This window comes from Protopterus annectens, chromosome 1.part1 (assembly GCF_019279795.1).
Source record: "Protopterus annectens isolate FY-2018-M chromosome 1.part1, PAN1.0, whole genome shotgun sequence".
Classification (NCBI taxonomy): Eukaryota; Metazoa; Chordata; order Ceratodontiformes; family Protopteridae; genus Protopterus; species Protopterus annectens.
This window is the reverse complement of record NC_056726.1, coordinates 826,168,075-826,196,039: the sequence shown is the minus strand read 5'-3', so window position 1 is coordinate 826,196,039 and position 27,965 is coordinate 826,168,075. Positions and strand designations below refer to the sequence as shown.

General features: G+C 40.4%; 1 protein-coding gene across 2 annotated transcripts in view; it reads left to right on the top strand.

Moving 5' to 3' along the window:
- The window catches only part of LOC122807596 (myosin-IIIb-like), a 2,420,886-nt gene that overhangs the window by 1,232,612 nt on the left and 1,160,309 nt on the right, over nt 1-27,965 (top strand). For both annotated transcript variants that reach the window (XM_044078517.1, XM_044078510.1), the window contains exon 8: nt 14,956-15,081. In XM_044078517.1, the coding sequence (XP_043934452.1) occupies nt 14,956-15,081 (126 nt within the window). The remainder of the gene's footprint in view (nt 1-14,955; nt 15,082-27,965) is intronic.

The following is a 27,965-nucleotide window of genomic DNA, read 5'->3' as shown; positions in this document are numbered from 1 at the left end:
CCTCTACTAAGACCCATTCTGAGTCTGGTATGTCGTGCATTCAGACCTTCCGGTGTCCGTATTAAACTGACTACTTTGTTTCTGACTAAAACTACCCAATTTCTCAGGCCCAGAGTATGCGCTGTGCCTAGGAGACAGACGACCAAAGTGCATTCTCCAGCTCCCATGCCACAGAAACAAATGCTTAGAATGGCTGAAGGCCTTATTACTTGAATTAGGGGAAGCCAGCCTTCCCCCTCTAAAAGGCAAAGAATTGATTTTTCTTCTTATTCTATGGATCATGAGTCCGATGACTCTGACCACTGTGATTACCAGGACTTACCCTTATCTACCTATGAGGATTCAGATACAGAGGATTCCATTCCCTCAGCCCCCCCCCTCCCCCGAGGACTTTTCTTTCGGTAAAACCTTGCATACCCTAAGAGAGCATTTCTGCTGGGAATGCCAGGACTACCCACAGTCCAAAAAGAGACTCAGGGAATTTTTAGACTTGCCTCAGCACAGGCCTCTAGCTATACCTACTGTCCTGGATGTTGTAGATGTCTTCATGGAATCCAGTCTTACCCCTGATACTTTACCACCAGCTCCTAGAAAGACTGACAGATACTACAGAGTACCTGACTCTCACAAATTTCTCTGATCCAGAGACCATTTCCCAGGGACCTAAAGGTATTAAGGCTATTACAGCCATAAACCCTACCTCTTCGGACAGGGATTCTAGGGCTCCAGACAGATGGGATAAGAAGGTATATACCTCTGCAAGCCATCAGGGCTTTAAATTGCCAGTTTCACATGTTGAAGTACCAGCAGCATATTATGGAGCTAATTAAACAAAAAATATTGTTGATTCCTCATTGTACAGAAAATAAAGATTTACAAGTGTTAATGCATTCTGCAAACCAAGTTGGTAAACATACTTTGCAGTGTGGTTTTGATGCCTTAGAAGCATCTTACAGGGCTGCTGTCACTGGGTCTGTTCTGAGAAGACATGCGTGGCTGAAGGAACAAATCTTGCCAGACCATGTCAAAGCAAAATTACTAGATGCGCCATTAAAATTCAGTAGGCATTGGCCTTCAGAAAACTGGTCCTTTCCAGTCCCTCCCCAGACTATCTCAGCCCAAACTCAGGAGCAACAGACCACAAAGACTACAGTCTCAGGGTATGCACAGATCTAAACAATGGAGTGCCCCCATCTCAAAAAACAGGAAGTGGTAAGCCACCCCCTTTATGGAAAAAGTTCACAATGACTTGTCCTTCATCCTTTCCAGCCAGTCCCAAGTACTTGCACCCCTAGGAGGAAAACTCACCCTACATGCAAAAAACTGGGAGTATATTACCCAGGACCAATGGGTCTTAAACATTGTATCCCAGGGATACAGATTCTACTTCCACTTACTGCCAACTCCAAGTGGATTGCCAGACCTTCCAGAGGTCCAAAAGCAAGTACTTTCTCTTCTCAGTATCAGGGCTGTTCAACCTGTTCCCACTGAGCAAAGGGGACAGGGTTTCTACTTCAGGCTGTTCCTGGTGCCAAGAAAAGAGAACTCCTGACACCTTATCCTGGATCTTTCAGTTCTCAACATCTTCCTGGTGTTACCAAAATTCAGAATGCTTACACTCCAGCAGCTGCTTCGTATGCTAGCCAAGGACTCCTGGCTGGTCACCCTAGACTTAAAAGAAGCTTATCTGCACATTCCATAAGGGAATCTTGCAGGAAATATCTACATTTTAGAGCAGGCTGTATGCACCATCAGTTCTCTCTACTGCACCTAGGGTATTCACAAAGTGCCTGGCTCCAGCCATTGCATACTGCAGGCAGAGAAAAATTCATATGTACCCATACTTGGATGATTTCCTGATTCAGGCGGACAGTCAGGAATTGCTAATTCAGCACCTGACATTTGTAAAGAGAGTCCTAACTTCTCTGGGGTATACCATCAAGGAAAAGAAATCACAGCTGGTACCCAGCCAAAAGATTGTATTCCTGGGAGCAAGCTTGAACTCAGCTTCCGAGATGGCATTCCTCATGCCAGAAAAGCAGGTTTATTTGGCAAATTACTTCAAACTACTGGCCACTCAAACCCAGCTATCTGCAAGAAAAATACTGCAAGCCCTAGGGTTCATGGCCTCATGCATTCTCCTAATTCCATATGCAAGACTGCATATGAGGAAACTTCAGTGGTACTTAAGTCTCTGGTGTCAGGACCTGGAAACAGTGATTCTTATCATTCCTTTCCTAAGGATAGAGTTCCTTTGGTGGGCAGAGGCTTGCAGCCACAACAACGGACTCCCTTTCACTCAACCCCCCGCCGCCCAAACCCTGACAACAGACGCATCAGACTATGCATGGGGGGCTCACATGACAGGCATATACATTCAAGGCAAATGGATCCAGGACAAATTCACCTGCATATCAATCAAAAAGAAATGTTAGCAGTACAGAATGCACTGACAGCCTTCAAACACCTTATCCTTCCAGGACAACTCTAGATAAAGACAGATAACACCACAGTTATGTGGTACAAAAACAAGCAGGGGGGGGTGCTCATTCCTACCCACTCTGCAGGTTAGCCTTGGCTCTGTGGAACACATCCCTGAGCAGTCAAGTGCACCTGCAAGCTCAATTCCTGCCAGGCAAACAAAATTCACTGGCAGACGACTTAAGCAGAAATCTTATGGACCCACACTAGTGGCAACTGGAACCCAACTCATTCAAACTTCTAATACACAGGTGGGGGATACCAGAGGTGGACCTCTCTGCTTCCCCACAAAACCATCAATTGGGCAAATTTTGCACCAGACCTCCCCACAGCTGAGCATGGAAAGTGGATGCCCTATCCTTTACATGGGAAAACCTCTCAAGCTATGCCTTTCCCCCTCTAGCCCTCCTCTCAAAAGTACTACTAAAGATCAAACAGGACAGGCCAAGGACAATCCTTATTACACCAGACTGGCCATGCCAGCACTGGTACCCACTCCTACGCAGTTTGACAGCAATGCCACCCTGGCAGTTTCATCAGACCCCCCCCCTCTCTGCTGTCCCAGCAGGAGGGACAGATTTTACATCCTTAGCTCCATACCCTGAACCTGGCAGCCTGGCTTATTCCCTGAGTACATCACCAGCAACCCTCAGCAAACAGGTGCTGGATGTCATACTTGAGGCCAGGATGCCTAGTACTAGGAAATCCTATTCAGAAAAGTGGAAAAGATATTGTTCTTGGAGCCAGTCTCAGGGAAAGGACACATCCGTGCTCACCTTACCTCAAATCCTAGATTATCTAGCAGAGCTGCTCCACAAAGGCCTATCCTTCTTATCCTTCCCATCGATTAAGATTCATGCCTCTGCCATCTCTGCTCATTACAGTACTGAGCCACCCCTCTTCTCTCACCCTCTGATCAAACAGCTCCTGAGAGGAGCTAACAATTTGAGACACCCAAGGAGAGCTCCCACTCCTGCCTGGGACCTTCTCTTTGTACTAGAGAAACTCAACCCTTCCCCTTTTGAACCTGCTGCTACAGCAGAGTTGACATTCCTCTCTTGGAAAACAACCTTACTTCAAGCCATCACTTCAGCAAGAAGAGTATCTGAGTTACAGGCCTTTATGACGGTGGAACCCTTCATTATCTTCCATGCGGACAGGGTTTCCCTCAGGACTAACCCATCATTTATGCCCAAGGTGGTATCCAGTGTGGCTTTAAGCCAATCCATCCATTTACCAACCTTTTTCCTTGATCAAAATAAAGGGGAAAGGATCCTGCACTCCTTGGATGTACACAGGCAGCTCAGGTTCTAAGACCTTGACAGGACTAAACCTTTCAGAAAATTTGACCAGCTGCTAGTCAGCTTTGCTACAGGGGCATAGGGCAGGGCCATTTCAAAGCAAACCATTTCCAAATGGATATCACACTGCATCCATTTCTGCTACAAACACCATGGAAAACCTACCCCACAGGGATCAGAACCAATTCCACTAGGGCTACCTCATCCTCTACAGCATTTCTCAGAGGAGTCCCTACAAGGGACATCCTGGAAACTGCAACCTGGAGTTCTGTACACACCTTCACCAAGCATTACCACATACCTATCTTTTCTAAATCCAGAGCTGGATTTGCCACAGCAGTCTTACAAGGCTTGCTAACCAGCCCTAATATTTCTTGACTACCTCCACCCTTCCTCAGCTTTGAGAATCAACCCAAGTATGATTACTACAGCAGTGAAACACGAAGAACATAGTACAGTTGTGTACACTACCATAAATGTAGATGTTCGAGTGTATTCACTGTTGCAGTCCTGGTTACCCTCCCTGCAGCTCCCTGACTTTTCTATACTTTCTACCCATCCTCTTTTTTGGCCATATCCTATGGCAATGATATTTACATTTTACTGGAGGTGTTCCACACACCATGTGATTGCTTCCTATTTTGGGGGCTCCTGACATCTTGGGCAAGACAAACTGATGTAATGGCGTCTGCTGCATGTTTTATACCCCTGACGACCTGACATCATGGAAGGGGCAACAGCATCTGATGCAGAAATCTCAAGACTCTGGTATTCGGGCCGACTGATGGCTACCTGCAGGCAGATAACCCAAGTGTGATTACTGCAACAGTGAACACACTCGAACATCTACATTTATGGTAAGTGTACGCAACTGTACTTTGAGTCCTCTCGCAGCTCCTACTCTCGAGGTGGGCTCGTCGGAATGGGGTGTGATCCTGGTTCTGAGGTGGTCTTTCTCTGTTTTGGGCTCCCATCCCTCTTCAGGTGGTCCTGCCTTCCAGATTACGGAGAGAGCCCAGGCCTCAGCAGGCTCACAGTTGGCACCATCCCCTTCGTAGTGTCACATCTATGTATCCTCTGGCTTGCAGCTGTTGCAATCTGCTACCTTGGGGCAGCAGGCATAGGAGCACCAAGACTCCCTGTTGCAGGGTCCCCTCACTTCGGAGTCCTCCTGGGATCTCCCCCCGAGGAGCCACTCCTTAAGAGATCATGCAAGATGAAGCACCTGGATTCTCCAGAAGAATCGGTCACTGATGATACAGATTTCAGTGAAGGGGAAGGGTCTCCTTGGTCACCCCCTGAAGATGTCTCCTTTGGAGACATCCTGGAAATTTTAAAACAGGGGTGATTGGAAGCCCACAAACCCATCCTGCAAGGAATCTGTTTTCTTACAGGCTTTTCTTGCCCAGCTTCTCCTTCTTGGGTGAACCCACCTGCCAATGAACTGGTCAAACTCATCATGCAGCATGCGTTGAATGCCCCGATACTATACAGCCAATTCACTTGAGACCAGACAAAATTCCTTCCATGCCTGAGGATCAGTCTCATTGGTTGAAAGGTCTAGCAGTAGATGCCATGGTGGTGGCGAATGTCACAAAGAAGGAACTTGCTGAAGAGAGTCCAACTGTCCATCCTCCAAATCGAGAGTCCAGGACAATGGACAGATTCCAGGATGCAGGTCTTTGCTTCATCAACCTTCGCCATACAGTCCTTGAATTTTTTTTGTCACATTTCGCATGTCTCCAAAGGGATCTGATAACTGAGCTTTCAGAGACTTTAGCAGGAGCAGTGTCTGACTAAGTCCATAAGGTTGCCTTTCAGCTTGCCACCCTAGAGTCTATCTCCAACTCGTCCATGTGGCTTATTGCACAAAAGGATTTCCAGGACAGCAGGTACAGGCGTTGCCATTAGGCATCATTCCTGGATGCACTTATGACTTTGCGGACCCCTTCAGGTCTTCCTTTATCAACACTCCCTTTGATACTTTGTTGCTATTTGGCCCAAAAGTCAGACACACGTTAGCCAGTTGTGATAAGGGCGGAAAGAACCTTTTTGCTGTGGGTGTGCATTTTTCCACTCCTTGGCGACCTTTCTCTAGGAATCAGAGAAGTTGAAAGATGTGGTTCAGAAAGTCCCAAGGGCTTTTTCGGGACACAAGTAGCAAGTATTCCTCCCAGGGCAGAAGGGGCCCACGTAACCAAAGTTCCAGGGATTCCTTCTCTGGAGAACCCTACAAGCACTCCTGAACAGCGGCCCGATTGCTTACTAATGGAAGCAGTTGGGGAGATTCTCTCTGCGCCATTCAGCCTGGCACACAATAACATCGGATTTTTGGGTGCAGACAGTAATTACCAGAGGTTACCATATCCCCTTCAATCTTTATCTCAGACCACAAAGATGAATCCCCGCTGTTCCATCCAGTCAGAGCGATAAAGCAGCATTAGAAATCCAAAAGCTTCTTCAAAAAAGTCATCCAAACAGTCCCACCAGACCAAATAGGATCCGGATTTTACTCAAGATGCTTTTCAGTGCCAAAAAAGACAAGGGACTGGAGGCCAGTCTTAGACCTCAATGTACTGAATAAGTTTGTTCAACAAACAAAATACCAGATGGTCCAGGTTCAGTCTATCCTTCCTTTTTTGGAGAAAGATGATTAGATGTGCTCCATAGATTTTCAGGATGCGTATTACCACATAAAAGTGGACAAACACTCCAGAATATGCCTCTGCTTTTGGCTAGTCATTACAAATTTCAAGCACTACCCTTTGGTCCCATCACAGCCCCCATGGTGCTCACCAAATGCATGGCAGTGGTAGCATCACTTAAGGCTACAGGGATTCCATGTGTTTTCATATTTAGATGACTGGCTTCTCACCTTCCCCACCTGGCATGTGCTGCTTTCTGCCTCTGACTCCATTCTAAGGCTTGCAGAGTTCTTAGGCATCTCGATCAACAAGGAAAAGTCAGTTTTCCCCTTCACAGGACATAGAATTTATCAGAGCAAGACTAAACACAAAGTCCAGTATGGCTGCTGTTCCACTTCACAGACTGGAGAAGATGAGGTTGCAACTTCAAGTGATACTCTCTCAAGACAATGTTCAGGCTTGCCAGGTCTTACGGCTCCGGCTTGCCAGGTCTTACAGCTCCTTGGGTCCATGACAGCGACAATCACCTTAGTTCCTCTGGCGAGATATCACATGAGGCTGCTTCAGTGGCTCCTGGCATCACAGTAGTCAATGTTAACTCATCCAGTGTCCTATAAGGTAGGGAGGCATTTTCAGGGAAAGACTGTCCAAAGCACTTGGTCCCCTTCAGAGACCAGTTTGCATACCAACATCCTAGAACTGAGGGCAGTGCTCTTAGCGTTGCAAGCATTCCAATCTGCCTTCACTTCAGGGACAATTGCTATTCAGTCTGACAACATGTCAGTAGTCTGGTACATCAACATACAGGAGGGAACCAGATCCTAACCTCTTTGTTTGGTAGCCCTAAGAGTGGCAGTGGGCAATCACCTCCAACACTTTCTGATAGCAACGCACATTCCAGGGAACTCCAACGTGATTACAGACAAACTGATATGGTTAGCTTTGCTGCAGTCTGCTTGCCTCTCCCACAAATCGCAAATGCAGCAGATACTTTGTCCTGGTCCCCCATTGGGGGGGGGTGTCCCCTTGAGATGCTCTTATCCATGATTGGCCCCCGGGACGACTTTATGCCTTTCCAACAATCCCTCTAATTCCCCAATTTCTGAAGAAAGCCCAATGGTTGAGAAGCAAAGTGATTCTCATTGCACCTTATTGGGCCCATCAAGTCTGGTTTTGCTTCCTCTGGCCTCACTTAGTTCACAATCTGTGGATTCTGGATCCAATCCCAGACCTGTTGTCTCATCCGCAGGGCCTTGTCCTTCCCAACCTGCAAAATCTCAAGCTGATAGCTTGGTTTCTCCACTTCCAATAATTGCCAAGTGAAATAACTTATCTTCCCCAGTACAGAAGATACTTCCGGCGTCTCGTAAACCATCCACCATACTTTTTCAGCCTCAATTGATAAGGTCTTGGAGTATTTAGCCACCTTTTTCCAATTGGGAGCCTCTAATTCTACCACCTTTCAAAGAGCCCATTGCACCTCTGAATTTAACGATGGTCTTACAAAGTTTGGTCCATCAGCCTTTAGAGCCAGCAGCCGTTTGTGATATCAAATTTTTATCTTGGAAAACTGTATTCCTGGTAGCTGTCACGTCAGTCAGGAGAATCTCAGAATTGCAGGCTCTGTGTGTAAAACATACGTGTATTATTTTTCACAAAGAGAGAGTATCACTCAGAACTAATCCTGCCTTTTTGCTTAAAGTAGTGTCAGATTCCGGTATTAATCAGTCCATAGATCTACCACTTTTCTTTCCAAATTTCTCAAACAAAAGAGAATATTGTTTACATTTGTTGGACATGCACAGACAATTAAGTATTTATTTGCATAGAACAAAATGTTTTAGAAAATCGGACCAATTGTTCCTATCCTTTTCGGGTACTAGACTGGCAAATCAGTTTCAAAAGTTACTCTTGTCAAAATAGTTGAGAGATTTCATCACTTTTATTTATCAACAAAATAAGCTGGACTTATTGACAAAAGTTAGGGCACATTCTACCAGATCTGTTTCCACTTCAGTAGCCTTTCATTCTAGAGCTTCTATGGATGACATATGTGCAGCCGCAACTTGGGCTACTCTTTATCACTCATTACAAATTGGATACGGTCTCCAGGGGAAGAGCATTCTCTTTGGCTCTATGGCACTCAGGAAAATCCTTTCCTAGGGCCTCCCAAGGTCTAAAGTAGCTAGAGACTCTGTCCCAACAGTCAAGAATGAATGAAGATTGACAACATCAGGTAAAGAAGCTATGTTCTTACCATAACGTTCCATCTCTGTTGTCGAACTTCATTCATTCTTGACATCCCACCTCCCCCCCTAAAATACTCCTGGAGGTCCTGAACTAGTCCTGGGGCCCTAGTAGGGTTGTTGCTCAGACAAAGCTTCCATGATTTTCTAATCTATGGGCAAAATTCAATATGAGGGGAAGGGAAAAGAGGCAGTATGGGTAGCCTTAGCTTGAGAGTTTCTGGCTTGCCCGAGCTTGATAATAACAGCCAAGTTGGTTCCGAGGGTCAGAACCAAGACCCTACAGTCAAGAATGAATGAAGATCATCAACACAGATGGAGTGTTATGGTAAGAACATAACTTCTTTTTTTATAGGTTAACTCCAGAAAATGGTGATTAAAGTGGAGAATAGAAACTTCAAAAGTGATGCTGCTATTTTACTTTATTTATGCTTTCATTTGTCTGCTAAATCTGTGAAAACCCGAAATTGAGTGACGTACAGAATCTAAAGAATACATCTAAAAACAAAACATTTATACATGCAAGGAGAGCAAATATGCTTCAGATCACTACAAGAGTGTAAATGGGATTTTTTTTAAACGTAATCTCTGTGATTAGATGTGAAGGTGGGTTAACGGTAAGGTACTCAAGGTGTCAGTTTTCAAGTTATTTAAGAGAATAGAGATAACTGCAGAAATACCATCCTCATTCTGAAGATTTTCTTTTTAGGACCTTTGCCAGTATATGGTGTGCAGGAGTAGTCTTCTTGGCTTTTAAGTTTGCTAGATATCTACCAGATGTAGGAGTCTGTGTAGTATGCATGGCCAAAAGTGTTGCATTCTGTGGATGTGTGGAGGCCAACAAATGGCACCTGCTGTGTCAGAGTAGTAAGATTGATCCAAGGATTCAAAATAACAGCGTGGCACCCTCATGTTAGGACTGTTCCAGCTTTGCCAAATCATTCTAGTAAGATGCCGTAAGCGGAACACATCCTTAAAGCAGCTGTGAGGGAAGCGTGGCTTTAGATATTGCCAGCTATGTTTCCAATGATTTAACACTGGAGTTTGTAGTATTATCCAAACATTCTACAAGTCTTACTTTCAACGTGCTGATATTGAAATTCTTAAACCTATTCTGTAACACATTTTAATATGTAGATGCTGTAATATTTTTAGTGTGAATTTCTTATGTTAAAATTTTCACTGATAAAGGTAACTATTTTTAAATTATTCTGTTTTTATGTAACTTCCTGCAGTTTCACTAAGCTGTTAACATTATAGACAAGCTTTCTATTAACTTTTGTCATATAATTTATTTACAGTCTTTTTTTTCTCCAAACCACCACTACCACTTAGTTTCTTCCAGTCATATTTCTTTCCCTGTGTCTTGTGCAGTGTAAACAGTTAAAGCCCTAAATGCAACCCAGTGACCCAATTTAGAATAGCAGGTTAATCTGTGGAGGAGTTAGGTGGAGGAGAATGTAGTGAGTGACCAACACTGACCTGCCCATTGTATGTTGGGGGGGGGGGGTCCCAATCTGCCACTGATGTACCATCAGCAAGAGGAACTTGCAGGCAGTGCAGCAGCAAGGAGCTGAGAAATGTGTGTTTGGCTGCATCAAAACAAGTCATGGTAGCCTTATTAGTATGCATGCATTTGTGTGTGTAAGCATGCACATATATGTGGAGGGCATAGTACTCTCCTGTGATGCTGAATGCCTATTAGCCATCTGAGTGAAGTTACAAGCATGAGAAAAGCCCACATAGCCTGCACTGGTAGGTATGTAATCAAGGGCATTAGTAACCTCAATGGCTATTTGGAAGACTGCCTCTAAGATTGGTTCTTCCCATGTTAACAGTAGCCAGCAGAGGGAGGTACATGGGCTGAAGACCATTGAAAGGAGGCTTGAAGGTCAGCAGCCACAAATAGAAATAGAATATGGGAAAAATGTAGTTACAATATGGCTATAATTGTAATTTGGAAGGGTGGATCATTTAGAAGAAAAATAAATCCGTGCCAGTCACAAACTGCATAAAATTGCTCTTTCAACATTCTAGTTTTCTTTCTGTCTTTTCAGTTCTTTCCCATGTCTGTCTTTTCTATCGATTGGTAACTTCCAGCAATGGAGGTTAGTAACAAAATTTTAAAATGTGTCTTGTCTGTGGAATTCTTGCTCACATTTCTGCTGAAGGCAATGCAGAAAAAGGTAATTCTTTTCCTTTTGTCAGCTGGTGTCTTTGCAGTTTTTGAACTGGACTATTTTGGGGTAATCACAAGTACAACATAGTGTGTCCTGTCTTTCATTCAGAAGCGGGAATTAACACAAGAAATGAGACCGTTGTTTCTAGCCATATGTTTTATGTCTGGTTGTCCAGTCTTGCCTACCTTGCATTTTAACCGTGTCTGATTTAAAAATAAATAAATAAAAATAATGAAAGGAGCGAAGCCATAATGTACTGCAGTGCTTCGTATCTAGCTTGAAACTGCAGCAATAGTCCACTCAACATAATGTTATAGCTGAAAGATGTTTTACCTCTCATTTTAAGAAGGTGCTTCTCCCCTCTGATTTTCTTTTTTTTGTAGTATTCATTGTCTTCACTGTAAGAGACTGTTCCAGTGTAGAAGAACCATATGACTGGTCAAGCTGATTCCTCAACCTGGTATGACTAAGTCCAAAACAAATATGTTTTCTTTTATGTCCCATTTTGAACTTAAACGTGAAATAAATGTGTTCAACATTGATTTCATTGAAATAAATGGATTCAACATTTTGCTTGAATGGGTTCTAAAAATTCTTGCAGGACCAATTGTATTTAATGCTTTTAGTTTTGCTGGTTAAACTGTGTAATCTCTATATCCCTCTTAGTTTATTTATTATCATCTTAGCATGTTTCAGTAGTCTTATTTTTATAACTCTGGTGGGTAAAATTGTCTCATTTTGATATGACTGATTTTTTCCCAAGCTTAGACTGGATTTTGCAAGTGCTTTGTTTGCTCTGGATTAACAAAAAAAAAAAGAGATTTGTGTACGCTTCCTAGTTTTACATTTTAAATAGCAGTGAAATATTTTACCGTGCTATGTTCATAGACGAATACTAGGCTAAATGCCCTGAAGGGACATTTTAAACCTAGCCGTGTTATCCCATTAGGTGTTCAGTTTACCTGTACAATGATTTTCATTCCTGTACATCTTATAATTCTTTAACATCTACTGCAAACCTAATTTTTAGTTATTTAATGCAAGTTCTTTTTTCTGAATGACTTACTACATTCTGCTATTTTTATTCTAGATTGTCCACCGATGTAATGTGAATGTTCTTTTCTCATTGAGATCATTACTCACCCTCTTTTATTTCGGGAATGTCTCTCTGTTTTGTGAAAGTATGACCTGCGCTCATCTTTGAACATGTTCATATCCTGTCTGAAATAGTTGTTTCAGCACTGCTTTTAGAGCAAGGGTATAGCTACATGTATGCCATCTGCTTAATGGCACTTACTTTTTTTAAATAATTTTGCACAGTAATCTGTACTATGGTTGAAAGTCTTGAAACCCTTAGTATCGCTTATCATGCTTATTTTGTTAAGTTAGAGATTTTGTTCAGTTGTTTGAATGTTGCCACCCTTATGCAAGTCATTTTAGGATTTTTTTTTTCATTACTGAAAAGGTACACCAAAGATAAACATGCATTGTCTGGAATGGGGGGGGGGTGCTGTTGCACATTTCCAAATGTTCTAACTACGCCCATGACATATAGCATGCTATTTGGACCACATATCAGATACGATTGCTGTAGACCAATATTTCTATAGTCATTAGGACAGGATTTTCCTGAAGAGGCCCGGCCATATTTCAAAGGAGGTCAGTCAAGCCTGAACATTTTGTGTGCTTAAAAGATTACTTGTATGGAACCATTTTATGTGGAATCAGGCTAAATGCTGGATAACATGTGCATTTTATTGAAAAATGCTTGTGAAAGAATATTAAACAGTCTTTGTTACTTCAAATGTTTGTATTTTGGGCTGGTCTACTTTTATACACTGAAACTTCTTTGGGTGTGGGTGCGTATTTTGTTTTTTTTTTTTTTGTTATGGGATGCCCAAAGTACTTTTCAGATCGATAAGAGAGGCTCAGTGAATTATTTGCGGTTTGAGGGAGTCTTACTTGAACAAAGTATAACAGCCTAAACCTTTGGCCTTACTTTGATAATGTTTTCAACTTTCTTGTATTAAGTGTCTGAAAATGAACATACAGCTGTCATTGCTTTTTGAGTATCCTTTGTTTCCTGAAGGTAACTTTCTTGTTTCCCAGTTGATTAGGGCTTTACATGAATTGTTGTTTCACCAAAGTCACTGTAGCCCTTTCCCCAGGATGCAGTGTCCTTGTATGAGATTATATTTAAGTGTGGGGTGCAATGGATCTTCCTTTGTATATGGATTGTATGGGGGGGGACTTCTTAAAAAAAAAAAAAAAAAACATAGCATCATTTTATGAGTCTAAGGAAATGCCCTTTCTCATATTTTTTTTCCACCTTCCACTCAAAGCATCAAGTTTCCCTTCTGTTGTCCATTTCACCCATTTGCTCCTACTGGAGGTAAGGGTTGAGACAGCCGACAGTGGTGCCACCATTCAAATGGGTCCCAGAGTGTTTTCTTTAAGGATATAGCATCCATTGTGCATTCACCAAACTCCACTGCTCCACTTCGTTACCAATAAACAGCAAAAGAAAGTCCGCTAGCTAAGTACCATAAAGGGTATCCTCGCCAATACTTTGGATCTCCAAAAGGACAAATGAAATGTTCAGTAAATAGTAGATAGTAACGACCATTGTGCATTCCCAAAAAGTCCAGGGGTGTGGACTACAGTGCTCCAGCATGATGGACATACATGTCATCATGTATGTAATTGGTGTCGCCTGTAAGCAGCACTTGTGTGTTATTCTTTCTTCACTGGAAATTCTATCATGGTAGCTCTACCCTGGCCATATTACCAATGCGTTTTCCCCTGAAGAGACGTGAGCTGGCTCAGTCACATTATTCTTTCTCTATCCCCCTACCCTATCTCTAGCAGGTACCAGAACCACTAATTGAACTTTTGTGATCTGGACTGTTGTCCTGGCTTTATTCTTCTACATCTTTTTATATACTCTACCTCTTACTGTTAGGATTTGCAGAGCGGATCTTCCCAAGGTCAAAACTAATGTCGTCTCTTAAAGATTCTTTCATGACCTGGCTTGATAAAGCCACTACTGATTGGTGGAAGGTTGTCTTTATAATAAATATGGTTGTGTTACACTATGTGGAGTTATTTAATTGTGAATATATTGTCTTGACTGTGTTTGCCACTTGTGGCATGAGTATATTCAACGTTCAGAATTTTGAAATTTCTTCACAAAAAGAATAAATCCACGAACTTGCAAGCTAGTAATGCAAACTTTTTATTCTGTAAAGCGCTTTTCGTTTGGCTGGATAGCTAGACTTCTTCAGATGCAATTAAATATTCAAAACACAGTATATAACATGAACATCAGTCAGCTGATCCACCCTACTAATTAGAACAGCTGATCAACACCAACCAATGCATATACATACCCTCACAGCCTAAGCCAAAATGACTTAAACACACACATACCATGAATTATATCTACTTCTAGATTAATTAACACCTACTAACATATTTATTACTTTAAATCATAATTTATATATCTATAAATATTCTAAAAACTTATAAAATACTTAATATACTATATGAAAAGTATAGAAGTCAGAAACCATACCTATAAATGAGTTTCTGACTTTAATTATGTACATACTCCAAACACCATGTAATTTAAACAAACTAAAACAGTTAAACTAATGATGCATAACTCATCACAGCCAGATGAAAAGTGCTTTATGGAATAAAAAAGTTTGCATTACTAGCTTGCAAGTTTGTGGATTTATTCTTTTTGTGGAGTATTAGTCGGTTTGTTGCTGCTGTTTTTTCCTGTTTTGCAATTTCTTGCTTTGTTATTGTTGCTGAGTTGAAAAGCTGTTCATGGTAATGTTATTAGTTAGACCAGAATTTTGCAGCTGTGTGTTGTGATTTTCCTGATTAAAACAGTTATGTTACTATATACCACATATATATTGCTCAGTTACTTTGGACATTTGTAACTTTACATGGCTCCCAGGAAAACTCTAGCCAGTCGCAAAAAGTTCAAATAAATGTGTGTACATATCCTTGTAAACAGTGAATATTGATATGAGGTAATGGCATGCTGTTTCACTGTCTGTCTCCTTTTTTCTTTTTCCACTCACACTAGGAACAAGTGGATATGATGACTATCTTGGCTGGCATTTTATCCTTGGGAAACATTGAGTTTGAACCACATGACTCTGGTGGTCTGAAAGTCACACCTGGTTCACTTGGCTGGCTGAAGGCTGCTGCAGTAAGTATAAATATATAGTGTTACCTACACATTATGCATACATACAAATATTTCAAGTACAGGCAATAATGCCCTTCTAGCTTGTCGATATATCAAAACAGTTGTTCTCATTGTAAGTGTCCAGGCTGTTGTTAATAATGTCTAAATTAGTGCTTGCTTTAATGTAATTTAGTCTGTTCCATGCATCAGCTACTCTCAGAGAACCATTTAATACACTTCTCATTCCTACAGGATCTTTTTTTTTTTTAATTTTTCCAAGTTTTTTGGGTTTCTAATACCATGATGGGAATGGGCACCATTCCTAAGTCAAAGTATAATTAAAGTTCATGAAATTAGTATTCTTTCGATCTTTGATGTTAGCCAGAAGTGCTCTTCACAGCACCCGCAGTGTGCCCAGTAATGATTCCTTCTACAATTCATATGGATTTACATCTATTGATGAGATATCCAAGTATTATTGTAGAGTCGTTTTATAAGACATGCTTCTCCTACTAATACTGGTACATTTTGGGTGTCTTTCTTCCAGATTGCTCTTGTTTCTGCCTGCAAATCCTGGTTTGTTATGACTTTGTAACTCTCTATATGTATGACACTGTAGTCACAGGGTGTAGCAATTTTAGTGATCAATGCTAATTTTGTCTCCTTTTCGTGGACTACTGCTTCTGGTTTTCTCGCATCAATTTTTTTGAACTGTTGGTAGTGGGTGTCCCCTGTGATAAAAGCTGCATCATTTTCTGTGATGCTTTGTGGCTCATGTTTCCATTGTTTTTCAGATACTTTAATATTTGCACAATCCCCAATGGAACAGCCTTGACACATTATTATGCCTTTCAGTGTACAGTCCTTCTGCCATTAGTATATCACAACCAGCAGCAAGATGTCCGACTGTTTCCAACTCTGTTTCACAAAACCTACATTTGCTTGTTACTTTGTAAACTGCTGCTACTTTTCTTTTGACTGTTCCCATTAGGGGTTGCCACAGTGGATCATCTGTTTCTATTTCTTCCTATTTGTTACTTTGTAAATTGCCAGCAATATTAACATTTCATCTTTTGGTTTAAATTCACCTCTCCTTAACCATTCATGGATTCGAACCTGATCAACATGAGTGTGTTCCAAGAGTTTTCCATACTTGCAACTGTATTAATGCATTTTCCACATTTCTTGCCTTCTTATCTGATCCTTCACTTTATATTCTTTCTTTTGTTTTTTGGCACAGTCAGTTGCTGCCTGATTTTTATCTACTTCGTTTGATTTCCATTTCTATTTGATGCCGATATACTTCTGCTAAACTATGCAGGGAACTCATCTTAGACTTATTCTCCTCATGTTTCAAAATTTTCACAACATTTTGGTCTTGTGAGGCAGCAGATATGTATGCATTCCCACGATTGCAGATCTATACATGTAATCAATTTTCAGGAGGCCCATACCTCCTTTAGAACAAGGAATATCTAATCTTGGTATGCATTGATTTTTTTATAAATCATTTGATAAGCATGAAACGTCCTTCTTGTTTTCCTGTCCAACCTATCCAACCCCTTTTGGGGTTAGTCAGTCACTCTAAAATAAGTTAGACCAGAAAGAGCAAATTGGTTTATAGCTTGGACTTTGTTCCTAGATGTCAACTCTGTTTTCAGTATTAATTTGTCTTCTAAAATATTCCTAAGCTTTATTCATATTTGTTCATGTTTTATTGCTAATCCTTCATCAATTCCCAAATATTTATATACTCCCTCAAGTTCTTTTATATCACATTCCTGTCCCAAACTGATGTTTTCTTGGTGCTGCATCTGTCCTGCTTTAAAAGTTGCTTTTTCACATTTATCAAGACCAAATGACATTCTTAAATCATCTGAAAAAGTTTTGACCACTTGCAGTTGTGCTTTCAGTTCCTCATCTGATGAACTATACAGTTTTAAGTCATCAACAAAATGAAAATGAGAAGTCTTTACACTTAGTTGTTTTTTTGGGATCCAAATTGTAGCCATGACCTAATCTGTTAAGTAGGCAACTTAATGGATTAAGGGCAAGACAAAATAGCAGTGACAGAGTCTCACCTGGAATATCCCTCTTCGAATTTTTATCCCTGGAATAACAATTTGTCCTTTGTCAAGTTTCATGGTCACTGTAATGTAACTGATCAGTATAGGGTGCATGTTACACATTGTCAGCAGTCTTTTATCTATGAATGTGGGATGCTGTCAAATGATTTTTTATAGTCTGTCCATGCCATACTTGGATTCTTCCCCTTTTTATAGTCTCCTTTATGACTTTAACAGCAAATGATCCTTTGTTTCATATGACTTTCTTTCTTACCCTTTTGTTCTGTTGTCATGATTGAGTTTTTTTCTAAATGAATATAAACTCTTGTTGGCATCAATTCTAGTTTGTAGTTTATACGTCGTTGGAAGGCAAGTTATTGGTCTATAGTTTTTAGAATAGCTTGCAGGTTCACGTTTAAGTAAGAGTATTGTTTTTCCTGTTGCCAGGCTGGTGTCTGGTCAGGGTGCGCATATAAATTGTTCTTACTCATGGTTAATCTTCATGTAGAGATGTTAATACGTTTAGCCAGAAGTTAGATACTGCATCTGGGCCTGAATCTTTCCAGTTAGGAGCTTTTCTTGACTTTGTTTTAATCTCACTGGTTGTTACTTCATCCCATTTCATATCCTGTACATTTGAATGTCTTATTCTTTGTTTTACTACTTCTATCCATATACCATCTTTATGTTTCACAGGATCTTCATAGATATTCTCCAGAATGTATCTGTGTCTTCTTTTTTGTTGGTGTCAGTTCTTTTGCCTTGTTTCCCAATTCTGTATAAAACTTGTTTGGATTATCAGTAAATTGCTTATGTTGTACTTTTCCTTTATATTTATCTGCATGTCTTCTAAGTTTTTCTGCCTGTGCTGATATTTTTAGTTTATTATTTGCGATAGTGCACAATAGATCCTGATCTGTTCTGATAACTGCATATTTCTTTTATCATGTCCATCTTTTTGAGTATTTTTGTTCATCTGTTCCCTCTTCTGTGCTCATCTAACAGTGACACTTCTTGTCTTGATTGCTTTGTAGTTTTCTCTATTCATATACTTCCATGATGGCACTCCATTTCTCCTCTTCCTTTCCCTTACTCCTCTGTGTTTTTGTGGTAAGACTAATTTATTAATTTAGCTGCACAGTAATATATCCTGTTTATTTCTGTTACATCACATGAAACTCTATGGACAGCCTCTGATTGGAAAACCCCAGGTCCGGATACAGTACCTAACTTTTGGTTAAAGGTATTAACACCATTGCACAAAGATTTAGCCATGAGTAAGAACAATTTATATACATATGCCGAACAGACACCAACCTGGCTAACAACAGGAAGAACAATGCTCGTACTTACGAGTGAACCTGCAAGTGAACCTGCAAGCTACCCTAAAAATTATAGACCAATAACTTGCCTTCCTATGATGTATAAACTATATATGGGAATTGATGCCAACAGAGTTTGTAGTCATTTATAAGAAAACTCAGTTATAGCAGTAGAACAAAAGGGCAATAAAAAAAGTCATATGGAACAAAGCATCATTTGCTGTTAGTCATAGTGGAGAACTGTAAAAAGGGGAAGAATCTATAAGTATTGCTTGGATTGACTACAGAAAAGCATTCGATAGTATCCCATGTTCATGGCTAAAGGAGTGCTTAAAAATGTTTAAGATACACCCTACACTGATCGACTACATTACAGTGACCATGAAACAGTGGCAGACCACTTTGCAATTAAGTCATGATAAAGGGCAAATTGTTATTCCAGGTATAAAAATTCAAAGGGGGATATTACAGGGTGACTCTGTCACCGCTGCAATTCTACCTTGCCTTAACCCATTAAGCTGTCTACTTAACAGCTTAGACCATGGCTATAATTTGGCTCCTAGAAAACAAAGTGTGAAGACTTCTCATCTTCTGTTTGTCAATAATTTAAACCTGTGTAGCTCATCAGGAGAGGAAATGAAAGCACAACTGCAAAACTTTTTCAGATGATATAAGAATATCATTTGGTCTTGATAAATGTGTAAAAGCAACCTTTAAAGCAGGAAAACTGCAGCACCAGGAAAACATCAGTTTGGGACAAGAATGTTATATAAAAGAACTTGAGCAAGACGGAGTGTATAAATATTTGGGAGTAGATGAAGTATCAACAATAAAAACATGAGCAAATGCAAAGAAAACTTAGTAGGGAATACTTTAGAAGACTTAAATTAATCCTGAAAACAGCGTTGACATCTAGGAACAAAATCCAAACTATAAACGAGTTTGCTCTTCCTGTCCTAACTTACAGTTTTGGAGTGATTCACTGGCCCCCAAAATGTGTTTGATAGATTAGATAGGAAAACAAGGAGGATGCTTCATACTCACCAAATGATTTATAAAAATCAATGCATACCAAGATTATATATTCACCGTTCTGAATGAGGGATGGGCCTCCTTGAAATTGATTACATGTCTAGATCTGCAATCATGGGACTCCACACATCTGCTGACATCACAAGATCCAAATGTTGTGAAAGTTTTGAAACATGAGGAGAATAAATCTAAGATGACTTCTCTGCTTAATCTAGCAGAAGCATATCGGCGTAAAACAGGAATGAAAATCAAACCAGAAGTAGATAAAAATTAGGCAGCAACTGAATGTGCCAAAAAAGCAAAAGTAAGAAAGGTAAAGGACCAGAATGCAAGAAATGTGGAAAATATACTTGCAAGAATAAAAAACGTCTGGAAGAACGTCATGTTGATCAGGAACGAATGCAGGTATGGTTAAGGAGAGGCAAATTCAAACCAAGAGATGAAAGGTTAATATTGGCGGCTCAAGACAGTGGGTTACATACACACTGGTTTACAAAGTCCATTGAACTTGTAGGAGAAACAGACAAATGTAGGTTTTTTAAAACCGAATTGGAAACAGTTGCACACCTCATTGCTGGTTGTTACATATGAATGGCAGAAGGACTGTATACTGAAAGGTATAATAATGTGGCAAGACTGTTGCACTGGGAATTGTGCAAACATTATGGTGTTAAGTAGCTGAAAAGCACTAGAAACATGAGCCACAAAGCATCATAGAAAATTAAGTTTACATCACATCGGAACACCCATTACCAACAGTTCAGAAGATAGATGCTAGAAAACCAGATCTAGTGGTCCATGAAAAGAAGACAAAAGTAGCATTGATCATTGAAATCACCACACCCAGTGACTACAGTGTCGTGCTTAGAGAGAGAGACAAAGTCATAAAATATCAGGATCTGCAGGCAGAAACGAGACCAGTGTGGAAAAAGGATCCCCAGATAGTTCTAATAGTATTAGGAGCAACAGGGTCTTACAAAAAAGAATCTACAATCGTATTTAAATATGTTACCAGTACATGTAACCCTATGCAAATTGCAGGAGGAGTCGTTACGGCACATTGCAGGTGCTGCGAAGAGCACTTTTCGTCGACATTAGAGACTGAAACAATACTAATTTTGTGAACTTTAATTGTACTTGACTTGGGAATGGGGCTCATTCCTGTCATGGTATTAGAAACCCAAAAGACTTGGAGAAATTAAAAAAAAACTGTTATAATACTGCATTCATTTGTTTTATCAATCTTCTAAATTTTGGGGTTTTATTGACTTTCTGTAGTCTATTTCTTTCATTGATCTTAATATGTCTGTCCATTTCTATTAAATCAAGCAACTCAATTTTCTTCTAAACTGAGGGCACATTCTTTGTTCTACATTTCCTGAAGGCATTCTATAGAAAGTCCCAGAGCATCTTCCTGTGCCATGTTCTCTTCAGTTTCATCCTCTGTCATTCATTGCTTTTTCATATGGGAGCTTATTAGCCTATAACAACATTGATTGTGTCAGAGTTTCCACAGTTTCCTGTTCCTTTTCTTGCTCTACAACTTCAATTGAACATTTATACTGGTTTCCTATGAAAGACTCCAAAGTATCTTCATATGGCAGCTGATCAAATGCTTCCCGTGACACTGATTTCTCCTTAATTTGGGGATCCATTGCTGTATCCTGCTGTGATATCTTTGATAGATTTTTTACACTAAATCCTTCACTTTGCATTTAATCCATAATCTCAGTTTATATTCCTTTAACTTTTGAATTACTTAATCCTGTCTTCTACTTTTGTTTTCTTATTTTTTTGTATTGTAAATTTTCCATGTCTTTCCATGTTTGTATGCTTCTGCCTGTATTTTTGTTCAAATATCTTTGATGCCGCTCTTTTTGTATTGTTTAGATGTTCATCGTGTTACACTGCTGCAGTCATTACACTTGGGTTATCCTGCCATCAGGCGGTCCCGCAGTCGGCCAGAGTTCCAAAGTCTTGGTCCGGCAAGGTCCGAATCCTGAGATTTTCGAAGTCAAATTTCAGATCCAAAGTCTTCAATAAAGCTAAGTACCCCGTTGGGGAAACTTTTTTCTTGCCTCAGACCGATGTCAGAAAGTGGGAAGCAAATACCTCGTAAGGACTTCCACTCTTACTGTATTCCATGCCTAGGCCCTGATCACGCCGTCACTAGTTGTCAGTTTTGTGCTAGATTTAACAAATGTACTATAAAAAAATGGTTTGATTTTGCTCTGCACTACTTTGGCCGAAGGTTCAATTATACTATGCCGTCGGATCAACCGACGACCGCAATACCGAAAAAACGCAAAGACAAGGATAAAGACAGGCATCCGAAGTCCAAAACTGACAAAACCTCTTCTATGCCAGTCGCTGGTTCTCAGTGAGGCGCTTTCGCAGCCCCTGACACCCGCTACCTCAGAGCCACAGGCCACCTCTGACTCCCACGGGGGACAAGTAGGCCTCTGGAAACTCAAGGTATTGGGCCTACGGAAACTAATCCCTCAGATGGGTCCGGAGCCACTGAGCAGGCATCGGCTTCTGAGGGTGTTTTCAGACCTTCACAACTTACCATTAAAGCAACAGCCAAGACATTCTTATCCCCTATGTAGGCAAGCCATGACCTTGTGGAACACCGCTCTAACCTATCAAGGTCACCTGCAAGCACAGTTCCTGCCAGGAAAGAAAAATACTCCGGCAGACGATCTAAGCAGAAATATCATCGACCCTCACGAATGGAAATTGAATCCACAAATCTTCAGCATGGTAACGCAAAAATGGGGATGCCCAGACATAGATCTTTTTGCCTCCCCACTGAATTGCCAACTACAAAAATTATGCACAAGGACTTATCACAAACAAGCATGGAAAGTGGATGCTCTTTTGTTCACCTGGAAAAACTTAAAAGTTTATGCCTTCCCGCCACTGCCTCTCCTTTCAGAGGTATTCCTAAAAGCCAGACAAGAAAAAACACAGGTGATCCTGATTGCTCCAGACTGGCCACGCCAGCACTGGTACCCTACTATCTTAAGGAACTTAGCTCAAGGCCCACCTTGGATTTTACCTCAAATTCCACACCTGACTCAACAAAACAATCAGATCCTGCATGGTCAGCTCAAAACCCTAAACCTGGCTGCATGGCAGATTCATTAGTCAAACAGACAACACCTCTCTCTAAAGCTGTTATGGATGTCATTTTGGAGGCCAGGAGGCCTAACACCAGGAAAGCTTACTCAGAAAAATAGAAGAGATTCTGCGCCTGGAACCAGGCTCAAAGCCTTGACCCTCTTGTTCCAAACATTCCTCAAATTTTACAATACTTAACTGAGATGCTGGACAGAGGCCTATCCTTCTCATCAATTAAGATCCAAGCCTCTGCCATTTCAGCACACTACAACACGGTTCCTCCTTTATTCTCTCATCCCTTGCTAAAGCAGTACCTCAGAGGGGCTAAAAACATAAGACCGCCCCAGAGAGCACCAACACCAACTTGGGACCTCAACTTCGTTTTGGAAAAACTGACCCTGCCACCTTTTGAGCCAGCCAATACAGCCCATCTAAAATTTTTATCATGGAAAACAGCTCTGCTGCTGGCAGTAACTTCAGCACGAAGAGTCTCAGAGTTACAGGCATTAATGGCAGTGGAACCTTTTATAATTTTTCATCAGGACAGGGTTTCTTTAAGGACAAATCCTACCTTTATGCCAAAGGTGGTATCTAGTGTGGCTCTTAACCAAACCATCCATTTGCCAACTTTTTATCCAAACCCCCAGAATAAAGGGGAGAAACTTCTGCATTCTTTGGACATACACAGGCAGCTATGCTTCTACTTGGACAAAACAAAAGCTTTCAGGAAAACTGAGCAACTGTTTGTAGCATATGCTGCAGTATCACAGGGCAAGGCTATCTCAAAGCAGACTATATCCAAATGGATAGGACACTGTATTCATTACTGCTACACACAGCATGAAAAATCAGTCCCAAATAATATTAGGCCACATTCCACCAGGGCAACAGCCACTTCAACAGCCTTTCTCAGAGGAGTACCTACCAAGGAAATTTGCCACTTCAACAGCCTTTCTCAGAGGAGTACCTACCAAGGAAATTTTGGAGGCTGCAACTTGGAGTTCAGTGCACACCTTTACCAAGCATTACCACCTGCCTCTTTACTCTAAATCCAGAGCAGGATTTGCCACTGCAGTTCTTCAGGGCCTCATAGCCAATCCTAATTCTTTATAGACCAGCCACCCAACCTTAGCTTTGGGATTCTACCCAAGTGTAATGACTGCAGCAGTGTAACACGATGAACATAGTACAGTTTTGTACCTACCATAAATGTAGATGTTCAAGTGTTCACACTGCTGCAGTCCAAATTACCCTCCCTCCATCCCCTCTAAACTAAGTGGACATATCTATACCTTTCTATCCTATATAACCTTTGTGGTGTATTTGCTTGTAACTGAAGGTATTGTTCTTATTTATATATGTATATTTTTTATTAGCAATATGTATTGCCTAACTACTTGGGGGCACCTGGCATCTGGGGCAAGAAAAACTGAAGAAAATTGCGTCGGATGAATCTTATATACCCCTGGCACACTGACGTCAGGGAAGAAGCAACAGCAACCGATGCCGGACCAAGACTTTGGAACTCTGGTCGACTGTGGGACCGCCTGACGGCAGGATAACCAAAGTGTAATGACTGCAGCAGTGTGAACACTCGAACATCTACATTTATGGTAGGTACAAAACTGTGCTTTTTGCTTTCTCCTCTGCATAAATATTGCAGTATATTAAATCTCTCTTTCATATGTCCATATGTCTTCTTCAGATGTCTCTGCTCCTCTCGTTTTTCCTTACTTTGGGGACTTGTTTTATCATGCTGTGATGTAGCCTGTGTTAGACTTTCTGCACTAGATCCTTCACTTCACACGTATTCCATAACTTCATCTTCTGTTTTTTTTAACTTGTACTTTAGTAATGGTCTGTTTTATGTTCCCTCTTTGTGATCTTTTTTTTATTGTGAATTTTTCCATATCTGGATGCCTCTGCCTGTAGTTCTATTCAAATATCTTTGGGGCTGCCTTTTTGTGTTGATTAATTTAGCTTTCTCCTTTGCATAAATATTGCACCATATCAGATCTCTTTCTTCCCCATGTCCATATTTTTTTTACCTTTCAAAAGTCTCTAGATTTTGTTATTTATATTTCCGCACTTCCTCAGTCACTTTTGGTTTTAAACAGCCCAAGATTTCTTGGTCTTTATAATAATGTTTTTTTATAAAAGTGTTGTATTAATGAACCCAAATTTTTATTTGAAGCTTCTGACCGTTTTTCTTGTGGAAGTATTTTTCTTTCCTCTAATTTCTCTCTTAATCTTTTTGTATGTCTTCTGTCTGGCAATTCTGGATTTCTTGCATAATAGTAACAATATTTTTTTTCTTATCCTCAGTAGTCCACTCAAAAGTGGATCTACTCATATACTCAGGTCCTTAAATGATCTACTCTGTTGTCTTTATGGCTCAGTTTTTGTGGACTGCTCCTTCCTTCTACAACAGGGGATGAGCAACCTCCCTCTGGTCCTGGCCTAGCCCCACTGTAGGAGTGTTTGCGTCTTGAGGATTTTACACACACATTTTTCCAGTCCTGCCACCAATGTGCCTACCAGGATTGGGCACTTTTTCTTTATCCTGGGTCTTGTGAACCCAGCTCTCTCTATTTTCTAACCTACTTCTGTCCATGATATGTTATATAAAATACAATCTATATATCAGTGTCACTTTTTACTGAGGTTTTGTGAAAAACAGGGTCCATTCACTTCATGAAGGTACTCACCAAGAATTGATGAATTCAGTTCCAGCGGTACTTTTCTCCTGCACTTGCTATCATCTCTCCATTCGGGACCCTTCTACATAGGTTATTTGATGATTCTGTACTACGTTTTGATAATCCAAAACATTCTCGGAGGTAGTTGTCTCTAAATGCCCTATATATCTGAATAAGGTCTCCTCTTAAATATCTGTATGTGACACTGTGCAAGTTTATATATTTTAGCCTTTCAGAATAACTTAGAATTTCACATCCATTGATGCCCTTGGTATATTTCTGCTGTACTTCATTTACTCATGCTTGTTTTCTTATAACGTTTCCATATTGTTGTCCCATACTCAGGTTTGGACCAATATAAATAAACAGTGACTTCATTTCTGATTTCCTGAACTTTATAAATCTTTTCATACAACCTATAGTTCTATACCTATCCTTAACTAATTGGTTGATATAGTTAGAAAAACTCAAAGATGGATCTACTCATATACTCAGGTCCTTAAATGATGTACAGTTTCAATCACTGTGTGTTCTATTAAATATTCACATTTCAGTTTGTCTGCCAAATGTCATATGCTTAGTTTTTGAGTCATATATCAGCATATTCTCCTCTGCCCAAATGTTAATTTTAGTCAAGTTCTTTTGCAGGTATGCCATATCTGTAACACACATAATCAGTTTACTCATTTTCAAGACATCTGTATACAGACTGTAAAACACCTCAGATGAAAAATATAAATCAGAAAGATACAATCTGAATAAGTACTGACCTAGAATAGAACCCTGTGGGATACACCAACTGTAACCTCTAATTTCACTTCTGCAATTGCTGTACGGTACATGCCATGTCCTATTTGTAAGCCATAAGCTATCCATCCAGCTTATCAAGAGTACATCGATACCTAGCAGTTCTAATTTATTGATCAGTATTTTATGTATGACCCTATCAAATGCTGAAGCTAAATCTATACAAATAAAACCACAGCACAAATGTTCATTCATAGCTGCTGTTATATTGTTATAGGACATCCATGTTACAGGTGGCAGTAGATCTATTTTCAACATATGCGTGCTGATGTAGGGTGTCAAATCCCACCCATTCCAGTTCTTATAATTATTTATCCAATATAACCTTCTGCATTATTTTTCCACAACATGAAAATAAGTAGATGGGTCTGAATGACTGTGGGTTTGTCCTACTCCCCTTTCCAGTAAATACAGGTTAAACAAGTGTATGGATATCTGTAGGAACAAAGATGTATGACATGATGATAGAGTTTGACAAGTTGAAAACATTCACTCATTTATTTTTGCTTCATACTGATATGAAAAATTGACTGCAGTTGGCTTTTGCTGTAAGTCAAATGAACCTTTATTGTCATTCAGATCAACAAACGCAGTGCATCACTGGATGAAATTTTGTTGCTTCAGGCTCGTGTGCATTGAAAAAGTTTTCACAAGAGGGTAAAGGAACCATAAAATGGAAGAAATACTAGACAGAACAGATATAAATACATACATAAACCCACCACCATTTTTTTAAGATAGATTAGCAGCATAGCATAATTCACAGATCCTTTACTTGTGCATGTAATTTAGTTCAGGTTGCATAACTTCGATAAATAGAATAATTGAATTCTATGACAGTGAAGACAATCATATTGCTCTTATGGTGTTCTCACAAACTGAGGGAGTAATGACATTGTTAAGGTTAGTTGTCTATAACATTTTTTTCTAGTCATATTGACTGGAGAAATGTTTGTGTACCTTGTCTGAGCATACATGCATGCAGCTTCTGTGAGCCAACCCAGCTTTTTAGATTTAATTTGCAGAGATGTCTTATTATTTATCGATGTCTGTAAATAGATACAGAGTATTTTGTTTCGAATAAAGTGTAAGAAGTTTTAGAAAAAAGTTTAGACTGATTATACCATAAGTATAAACTAAAAATGAGGACTAGGTCATTATTGAAGTGCATTAGTACAGTAGGCACTGAATTAGGTGTTCAAGTCAATAACATGGTAATCATTTATATGCTTTATGGATACATTGTAGTATATTCAGTGTCCTAGAGTACTCGCTATGTGGTTTTATTGTGGTTTATTTACAGTGAAACTGTGAAGTGCCCGTTAATTAAATTGACATCTGTACTACTACACACACAGTGTGTAGTATTCATGAACCAGTTCAAATAACTCAGTTCAATTCAAGTGAATTAAATCTTGTATTCCAGTCTCATGCTTACAGGCCCAAGTGTTGCACTTACAAATTATTTGTGTTGAGTTCCTTTCTGCTGTGTTGATCTTCGTAGGATCCTTCCTCCAGCAAGTTAACACGGTTTATCCTGGTACATTGGCTCCATGGCAAAGAGGAAGCCCAGCCTATAACCCAGCCAACTGGGGTTTGATTAAGAGTCTTGGCATTGAAGGAGCCAATGAGGGGAGAGAGGAGTAAAGGGCCTACTCCCACTCACCCCTGTCAGGGGGGAGGAACGTGGGACTGAGTGCTGAAGAGAAGTATAGCTACTGTATTGCTGGTGGTTCCAGAGAACACAAGCAGAGTGCATGTCATGCTGAGGGGGTGGGCCACTATGGAAGTGACATGCTACTGCAGAGGTGGCTTGTGGCTTCAAAGTGCCCATTGTGCAGTTCATAACTGTTGGG